Here is a 9,901-nt window from a genome sequence, read left to right as displayed (position 1 = left end):
ATTTTTAGTAGAGACAGGGTTTCACCATGTTGGCCAGGCTGGTCTGAAACTCCTGACCTTGTGAACTGCCTGCCTCAGCCTCCCAAAGTGCTGGTATTATAGGCATGAGCCACCACGCCCAGCCTACGTTGAGTTTTTTTCATATGTTTGTTGGCCACATAAATGCCTTCTTTTGAGACGTGTCTATTCATATCCTTTCCCCGTTTTTTGATGGGTTTTTTTTTTCTTGTAAATTTAAGTTCCTTGTATAAATTTGTTTTAAGTTCCTTATAGATTCTGGATATTAGCTCTTTGTTAGATTAATAGATTGCAAAAGTTTTCTCCTATTCTGTAAGCTGCCTGCTAACTCTGATGGTAGCTCCTTTTGCTGTGCAGAAACTCTTCAGTTTTAATTAGATCCCATTTGTTAATTTTGGCTTTTGCTGCAATTGCTTTTGGTGAAATCTTTGCCCATGCCTATATCCTGAAGGTATTGCCTATGTTTTCTTCTAGGGTTTTATAGTGTTGGGCTTTACATTTAAGTCTTTAATCCATCTTGAGTTAATTTTTATATAAAGTGTAAGGAGGGTGTCCAGTTTGGTTCCCGCATAAGGCCAGCCAGTTTTCCCAACACCACTTATTAAATAGAGAATCCTTTCCCCATCACTTGTTTTTGTCTGGTTTGTCAAAGAGGAAAGCTTCCCTTTACCACTTCATATCGCTCCCTCAAGCTAGTACCCTACTTCTCTGCTTCATTTTTCAGCAAAACACTTTGAAGTAATTGTCTGTATTGTGTGTCCATTTCTCCCTTGTTCTCATGAACCAACTCTAATGAGGTTTTTGCCCCACCAGTGTACACAAGTTTTTTGTTGTTGTTGCTGTTTTTGAGTCCGGGTCTCTCTCTCTCTCACCCAGGCTGCAATGCAGTGGTATGATCACAGTTCACCACAGCCTCAACCTCCTGGGCTCAAAGTGATCCTCCCACCTCAGCCTCCCAAGTAGCTAGGACTACAGTTTCACATCAGCACACCTGGCTAATTTTTTTTGTAGAGACGGGGGTCTCACTCTGTTTCCCAGGCTGCTCTCAGACTCCCACCTCGACCTCAGAAGTATTTCTTGACATAATTAACAATGACCTCCACATTGTTCAGTCAAAGGCCACCTCTCAGTTCTCAGCTTATGCAACTCATCAGCAGTTTCTGATCCAGCTGATCAATCCTTCCTTGAAGCACAGTCTTCCCTTGGCTTCTAGGGCACCTCTTTTTTTTTTTTTTTTTGAGATGGAGTCTCACTCTGTCGCCCAGGCTGGAGTGCAGTGGCACGATCTCGGCTCACTGCAACCTCCACCTCCCAGGTTCAAGCAATTCTTCTGCCTCAATCTCCTGAGTAGCTGGGAATAAGGCATGCGTCACCACGCCCAGCTAACTTTCGTATTTTCAGTAGAGATGGGGTTTCACCATATTGGCCAGGCTGGTCTCGAACTCCTGACCTCGTGATCCACCCACCTCTGCCTCCCAAAGTGCTGGGATTACAGGTGTGAGCCACCACTCCTGGCCAGGCACCTCTTTTTCTCGGGGTTCCTTTCTGCCTTACTGGCCACTATATTTGATTTCCTTCCCAAGTTCCTCATTTGGCAACTCCTAAACACATGCCAGGGTTATGTACCCACAACTCTTCTGTAGTCCCCTTGATGATCTCATATAAGTTCATGGCTCTAAATACTATCAGCTGGGGACAGTGACTCATGCCTGTAATGCCAACACTTTGGGACACCAAGGAAAGTAGATCACTTGAGCCCAGGAGTTCGAGACCAGTGTGGGCAACGTTGGGGAGATGCCATCTCTACAAAAGTACAAAAAAATTAGCCAGATGTGATGGTGCTCGCCTGTAGTCCCAGCCGCTCAGGAGGCTGAGGTAAGAGAATTGTTTGAGTCCAGGCAGTCAAGGCTGTGGTGAGCTGTGATCGTGCCACTGCACTGTAGCCTGGGTGACAGAACAAGACCCCATCTCAAAAATAAAATAAATACATAAATACTATCAATATGTGGACAAGTCCCATTTTATATTTCCCAACCCACACCTCTCTCCTGAACTCCCAATTTTTTGTTGTTTTTGTTTTCAGACACAGGGTCTCACTTGTTTACTCAGGCTGGAGTACAGTGACACAATCGTAGCTCACAGCAGCCTCCAACTCGTGGGCTCAAGCAACCCTCCTGCCTCAGCTTCCTGAGTAGCTGGGACCACAGGTCCCAAGCCCACCAAGCCCAGCCAATTTTATTTTTTGTAGAAATGGGGGGAGTCTCTCTATGTTGCCCAGGCTGGTCTCAAACTCCTGGCCTCCCATCTCAGCCTCCCAAAGTGCTGATTTTACAGACATAAGCCACTAAGTCTGGCCAACTCCCAACTTTCGTATTCAATCCCCATTCTCTACTTGAATGTCTAACAGAATCTCAAATTTCATGTGTCCAAAATCCCAGGGCCAAGGCCCTCCATTTCTCATAGCCTCTACCATGCCTACCCAGGCCCAAACCCACAGCTCCTCTCATATGTCAAGCGGTACAACTCCCTCTAACCTGGAAGGCTGCTCTTGCTTCTCTCACAAAAACCAGAGTCACACTTTAGGAACTTTACATCCACTCATGTATCCTCTACTCACCCTCCAGTGTGCTCATCTCACTCAAAAGAAAAGCTAAAGGTCCTAACTGTCACCTACAAGATGCTACCAGATATGGGCCCCTCACTGACCTCAGCTCTCCTCCCACCTTCCAAGCAAGGGCTTTCCCTTGCCATTTCCTGTGCCTTAGGCTGTTCCTCCAGGTATCTTCCTGAACCTTGCGTTTCCTTCAAGGCTCTGCTTAAACATTACCCCATCAGTGATGCTGTCTACCCTAGATAAAAGAGAAGTCCCCCCACACCATCACCAATTTCCTACCTCTTACCCTGCTTTCATTTTCTCTGAAACACTTACCACCTAAATTCACCATATATTTATTTGCTTCTTTATTGTCTCCCCAAAGAGGGTCCCTAAAGGCAGGGACTTCATTTCTAATGTAAAACTTACTAAGAATTCAAAAATATCTGTGGCACTAATGACATCTTTCTCAATGTCACGTTGAGCCCTTACACATTTTTCCCATACAGCTCAGAACTATATTATCATACTTTCAGATTCTAACTGGAAGGAATATCATTGATTTCTAGTTGCCCAAAGGACTTAGGTCCTCACATTCTATTAAGATTTCAATATGAACAAACGGGCATAATCAGCTTGAAAACAGTGGTTCTTAAGTACTTACATGGGCAATGTCTCCTTTTGTGCCGATGACCCGATCCTGGGAGTGCTTACTGAACTCAACATAGTGATCTTCTGTGAAGGAATGCCTATGGACAAACAGGAGCACTGAAGTGACAGATCTTCAGGACATATTCCTGCAACCAACTGAAACATGGGTGACCCCCAGCCTCTTGCACAATCACACTCACCTAAAGATCCTGGACTCCCAAAGAGGAAACAATCATACACTTAGATTACAAAGGAAATTTCTTCTATCAGCTTGTCCAAGCAGACACAAAATAATGAATGGGAATTCCTTAGAGAAATGACAAACAGGGCACATGTTCCTGTGAAACATGCAGCAAAGGGGCCAGCCACGGTAGCTCACTCCTATAATCCCAGCACTTTGGGAGGCTGAGGCAGGTGGACTGTCTGAGCTCAGGAGTTCAAGACCACCCTGGGCAACATGTCAAAACCCTATCTCTACCAAAATTGCAAAAAATTAGCGAGGCATGGCAGCACATGCCTGTGGTCCCAGCTAATCAGCAGGCTGAGGTGGGAGGATCACTTGAGCCTGGGAGGCAGAGGATGAAGTAGGTCATGCTTGTGCCACTGCACTCCAACCTAAGTGACAGAGTGAGACCCTGTCGAAAGAAGGAAAGAAAAGAAAAAGCCGGGCACGGTGGCTCATGCCTGTAATCCCAGCACTTTGGGAGGCCGAGGTGGGCAGATCACGAGGTCAGGAAATTGAGACTATCCTGGCTAGCATGGTGAAACGCTGTCTCTACTAAAAATAAAAAAATTAGCTAGGCGTGGTAGCGGGCACCTGTAGTCCCAGCTGCTCAGGAGGATAAGGCAGGAGAATGACATATGACATGAACCTAGGAGGCGGAGCTTGCAGTAAGTTGAGATCACGTCACTGCACTCCAGCCTGTGCGACAGAGTGAGACACCGTCTCACCAAAAAAAAAAAAAAAGGAAAGGAAAGGAGAAGGAGAAGAGAGGAGAGAGAAAAGGAGGGGAGAGGAGGAAAGAGAGGAGGGAAGGGGAGGGGAGGGGAGGGGACACAGCAAAGACTGCAATGTCCTATGTGAACATGGGAAAATACATAGATTCTGGGTCGGCGTCTGCTGCATAATAAGAATGTATAAATTAAGAAAGATAAAGTCTTATTAAACATGAGTCTCAGATGAGGAAGAGAGAAGTTAACAATAACTGATAGCATCCTCTTTCCCCAAAAGGCTTCGTCTAAAAACCAAATGAAAGGGGGTATAAACTAGGTAAATAAAGCACAGACTAGGTTCCAAAAGCAGATACATACTTCATATCAAATACTGATTTCATTCCCCAAAGTGCAGACAAAGGCTGGCTCCAAGTAGCAGATGTCAGCAGCAAGGACCCATCCTAAAAGAAGAAGGCCCAAGGTGGGTAATCATGCATTTACATACATGCAGACATCACTACCTGCCATTAGCATTTTTAAATATATGCATAAAAATGTTGTTGAATTAAAGAGAAAATTTTATAACCCACAGAAACCAAGAAATGGTCAGAAGCCATTAGGATTTGAGTACATATACCTATAGTGTCCTAGAAAATAACTAAAGAGAGTATTAAATCCTACTGAACTAGCCACAAAAATAGAATAGATAAAAGGGAGGGGGGAAAAATGAGACGATGTCAAGGATGGTTCCTTTCTTCCTAGTAATTTTGCCATATTCCTCAGTCTCCATCTGAAATATGAGTTAACCTCAACCAGACTTTCCAGTTGAGAACTCATTTAAAAGAGAGAGCTCAGGCCGGGCGCGGTGGCTCAAGCCTGTAATCCCAGCACTTTGGGAGGCCGAGACGGGCGGATCACGAGGTCAGGAGATCAAGACCATCCTGGCTAACACGGTGAAACCCCGTCTCTACTAAAAAATACAAAAAACTAGCCGGGCGAGGTGGTGGGCGCCTGTAGTCCCAGCTACTCAGGAGACTGAGGCAGGAGAATGGCGTAAACCTGGGAGGCGGCGCTTGCAGTGAGCTGACATCCGGCCACTGCACTCCAGCCTGGGCGACAGAGCGAGACTCCATCTCAAAAAAATAAATAAATAAAAAATAAAAATAATAAAAATAAAAGAGAGAGTTCAATAAAGGGTAAGCCTCCTTTACTCTAGTTCACCAATTCATCATGGAAGAATGACAGCATCCTAGGAAGGAACCCTTACCCTGGAAGGTTCAAGATGTGTGATGGCTGAGTTGTGACAGTTATAGCTGGCCTCCTCCTGTCCACTAAACACATTATAGAGCTTCAGCTGCCCTGTGCAGGTACCAAGCATCAGGAACCGCTCCCGAGCTGAGAATGCACAGCAGGTGAAGCCACTCTCATCTTCATTGGCTTCCCGGAACACTGAAATAGGACGGAATCTAAGCACAAAAAAAGGAGAGAATCAGAGGCAAAGAATGTGCAGGGACTCAGAAAAAACAAACTGCTAGGACAGAAGAAAAAGCACAGAACATTAATGTTTCAAATGGGTTCTTCCAAAATCACAGTGACCTTCAGTGCTTTTTATTTTAAATAAGAAAAAGATTTCCACTTACAAATTTAAAAAACAAACATTCCCATGTTTAGGCCAGACGCAATGGCTCACAACTGTAATCCTAGCACAGCTGGGGGGATCAACTGAGGTCAGGAATTCAAGACCAGCCTGGTCAAAATGGTAAAACCCCATCTCTATTAAAAATGCAAAAATTAGCTAGATGTGGTGGCGCCTGCCTGTAATCCCAGCTACTCAGGAGGCTGAGGCGGGAGCATCACTTGAATCTGGGAGGCAGAGGTTGCAATGAGCCAAGATTGCATCACTGTACTCCAGCCTAGGCGAAAGAGAGACCCCATCTCAAAAAAACAACAACAAAAAATTCCCATGTTTAAAACCTGTGATCCCATAACCTTTATGTAAGATTTGTCAAGAATCAGAACAGGAAGCAACTTGCAACAGCACAAGTTTGGGAGCCTCCTTGTGGACAGTAATGAGGGGGTGTGGGTTCTAGAACACATACTAGTTGAGATGAGAACACAAAGGATTATATCAATATACTGCCAACAATCACACAAGGAGCCCATGGTTGACAAAAGGTGATACAGTTACATTGTTCAAGTATTACACCAAGTGACAATCAGTGGTATTTCAGGCCAACTATGCTGATACTGTCCAGTTTGATTTAAATAAAAGAATCATTCCAATTCCCAGAGAGCAAGAAGGGGCCTCTTCTTACCTGCTAAAGATAAGGTGCCTATCAAAGCATCCGCCATCCACCCCTCCATACTTTGGAAATGATGCCCTGCGGTTTAGCCTTGAGGTAAAGTTTATTGGCGCTTGCCGCCTCTGTTTTGGCTCAGGACATTGGTGAGGAGTAAAGAGGGAGAAAGGTGGGCAAGTGGCAACTGGATTCTTGCAGCGAGCATGTTGTTCTCTAAGATACTCTGTGATTATACTGTCCAGTGTAGGTGGGGAAGGAAGATGTCTGTCCAGCTGCTTTTTTATGGCTGGGCTTTGGCTGTAGGCGCCATGGTCCGACTTCTGCCGCAACACTCTGATTTTCCTGCCATTACAGGGTGACGGCCTCTCTCTGATAAAACTGATCCTACCAATCAAAGGGGAGTTGCCAGCATAAGATGGGCCAGGCAGAGCTAGTGGACCCTGGGGAGGCCGTGGCTGAGGATGGGCAGTGGGGGCAGAAGGGGCAGAGGCACCCACGGCAGCATGGCTGCCCAGTCGAGTTGCAATGCCATTAGCGATACGAGGGGTTCGGGGTAGAGAGACAGGAGAAGCAGCAGCAGTGACTGGGGTAAAGGCAGAAGAATGGGAGGCAGCAGTCATGGGCAGGTCGGCCTCTTTTGTCAGCACGGTTGCTGTTTCTCCAAGCCCTTTAGAAATAAGATGGTTTCGTATCAACAAAAGCAGCTCTTTCTCAGGGAAGGAGATCCTTGACTGGGCAACAACATCTGCTTTCTGCAGTCGTGCTAGGGAAACATCAGTGCCAATGAGAAGTGGTTTTCCTGACACCCGTTCAATGAGTTCAGCAGCATACTTGCAGAACTTGACATGGTCACTGCGCTTGTCCTGCAGCACAGGCTCCTTCATCAGCTGCTGGATCTGGCAGCTGCTGAAAAGGGGCAGTTTACTGATGATCTGCCGGACAGTGCTACTGCGAGACAGGCCCACCAGGGCCTTGCAGGCCAGGGCCCGGATCTGGTCTGCATCTGTGATGGGCATCTTAATGGACAGTAAGGACAGGAGCACCTTGATGCCGTTGTTGGACTGAACCACATTCCACATCTTGGCCAGGGTGTGCTCACTGCTTTTGGGGTTCTGAGGCAGCTTTCTCCGAGGAGTACCAGAGATAAATTTACCAATACTGGATATTCGGTTATCTGGGCCACACACACAATTGATGATAATCTGAAGTGCTGACTTCTGAATTTCAGCATCATGGATGAAGAACTCACCCTCAGCCACTCCCAAAATAATGCTGATACCTAATGGGAAAAAAAAATTATGTATTATTCATCATAAAACTAATGACCAATTTCAATAGTTGTTCCAGAGTCAAAATTTGGTGTTCCACTCACTTTGTTTTACTTTAAAAAAACTACATTATTTTTGTAAAAACTGCAAGGAATTGTTTGTATAAAGTACAATCAGTTCTACTACAATGTATTTTTATGATCTCATATGCGGTTATTAAATAGGGAAATTATGTCATAATTATGGAAAAGTCATCAAGGTTCGTGTGTAATTTTTTCTGGTTTTATTTTTTTGAGGCAGAGTCTTGCTCTGTCACTCAAGCTGGAGTGCAGCGGCATGATCTTGGCTCACTGCAACCTCTGCCTCCCAGTTCAAGTGATTCTCCTGCCTCAGCCTCCTGAGGAGCTGGGATTACAGGCGCCCGCCACCACGCCCAGCTAATTTTTGTATTTTTAGTAGATGGGGTTTCACCACGTTGGCCAGGCTGGTCTGGAACTCCTGACCTCAGGTTATCCACCCGCCTCAGCCTCCCAAAGTGCTGGGATTACAAGTGTGAGCCACTGCGCTCAGCCTTTTCTGATTTATTCATTTTAATACATTAAAACCTTAGGAATGGAGAAAGCCCTCAGTTGGGCTGCTACTGTGGAAGCAGAACCCTTTCTACTCTATTTTAAGAAAATTAAAAACAAGTGCCTGTGTGTTAGTCCTTTCCTGCATCTTGTCCTGTCACACAACTTCCCATGCTCACCCCAGCAGTGCCCTGATCACCCTTGCTCTTAATAATGTATATTATCAAAGTGTATTTTCCTTTTTTTATGTATGTATGATGGTTTCTACCCATTTTGAGCTACCTGCCAATTACTGACTCAAGTTACAAAATTGCTTACTTTGTTTTTTTTTCCCCTTTAACTCCTGGAAAGCTGTGATGCTTAAGTTTTTTACTATCTGCCTCAACCTATTTTTCCCATGAACTTTATTTTTAGTGCAAGACTCTTCAGAGTGTGAGCTTTTCAGGAAAGCTATAATGTACCATTATAGCAGAAATGCCAGAAAACCTGAGTTTACTAGCATGACCCCCTTAAATCAAACTATCTGGTACTACGTTTGTATTTTTGTTTTCTTTTTTTTTTTTAATTAGTTTCTGATCCGCTGAATGGTACTCCTTATAAAGCACAGACAAGGAGCCCCCCTCTACTACTTTTGTTCTAAAATCCAAAATTAGGTCAGGTAGGTAACCACAACCAGAAAAAACAAACCCAGACCAAGAAACAACAAAAATGGAAAAGTACAACCTACCTACAGTAGAGACTGTAGATCCAGCCTCATCCAACACGTCCACCGATTCTGCCAACTGGAGCTGGATTTTAGGGACCACAGTTAGAATAGCCAGGACATCCAAAGCAAAGCGTACAGTGTCATTCCTGGACAGGAAGAAGAATTAGTCAAAGGGAAATTAGAATATAGCCACAAGAACCAAGAGAGACAGAGAGAGAGAGACACAAACAGACACACACACACAGAGAGACAATAAATCAGAACCGCTACCAGTGTGGCTCTATCTCGAGCTGTCACAACAAGAGAGGATTTTATAGTCACAATGACATTACTTTCAAAAAATATAGCAATGGAATTTTTACCTATCAAACTTCTACAATAAAAAAAAACACAGAATAATCCTGAATCCTTTCATCCTAGTGAAAATATATAGAGACACACACTCTCAAACTTTTAGTGAGAGTAGAAATTAGCACACTCTTTCCAGAAAGTTATCTGGAGGCCAGGCTCAGTGGCTCATGCCTATAGTCCCAACACTTTAGGAGGCCGAGATGGGAGGATCACTTGAACCCAGGAGTTTAAGACCAGACTGGGCAACATGGTTTTATATTTTTCTATTAAAAAAAACATAGGCCAGGTGCGGTGTCTCACGCCTGTAATCCCAGCACTTTGGGAGGCCGAGGTGGGCGGATCACGAGGTCAGGAGATCAAGACCATCCTAACATGGTGAAACCCTGTCTCTAATAAAAATACAAAAAATTAGCCGGGCATAGTGGCGGGTGCCTTTAGTCCCAGCTACCTGGGAGGCTGAAGCAGAAGAATGGCGTGAACCCGGGAGCCGGAGCTTGCAGTGAGCCAAAATC

The 9,901-nt window shown here is 44.9% G+C and overlaps 1 protein-coding gene across 1 annotated transcript in view; it reads right to left on the bottom strand.

Annotated features, from left to right (window-relative positions):
- VPRBP (Vpr (HIV-1) binding protein) overlaps window positions 1-9,901 on the bottom strand; it is a 124,303-nt gene that overhangs the window by 20,301 nt on the left and 94,101 nt on the right. Inside the window, exons 12-16 of the mRNA XM_011939299.1 lie at window positions 9,060-9,184; window positions 6,511-7,774; window positions 5,463-5,661; window positions 4,574-4,656; window positions 3,276-3,360 (exon numbers count right to left, since the gene is read on the bottom strand). Coding sequence (XP_011794689.1) covers window positions 3,276-3,360; window positions 4,574-4,656; window positions 5,463-5,661; window positions 6,511-7,774; window positions 9,060-9,184 — 1,756 coding nt within the window. The remainder of the gene's footprint in view (window positions 1-3,275; window positions 3,361-4,573; window positions 4,657-5,462; window positions 5,662-6,510; window positions 7,775-9,059; window positions 9,185-9,901) is intronic.

Source organism: Colobus angolensis, unplaced genomic scaffold, assembly GCF_000951035.1.
Source record: "Colobus angolensis palliatus isolate OR3802 unplaced genomic scaffold, Cang.pa_1.0 Scaffold18, whole genome shotgun sequence".
NCBI lineage: Eukaryota > Metazoa > Chordata > Mammalia > Primates > Cercopithecidae > Colobus > Colobus angolensis.
Note: the sequence above shows the minus strand (reverse complement) of the source record. Positions and strands in the feature narration are given on the sequence as shown.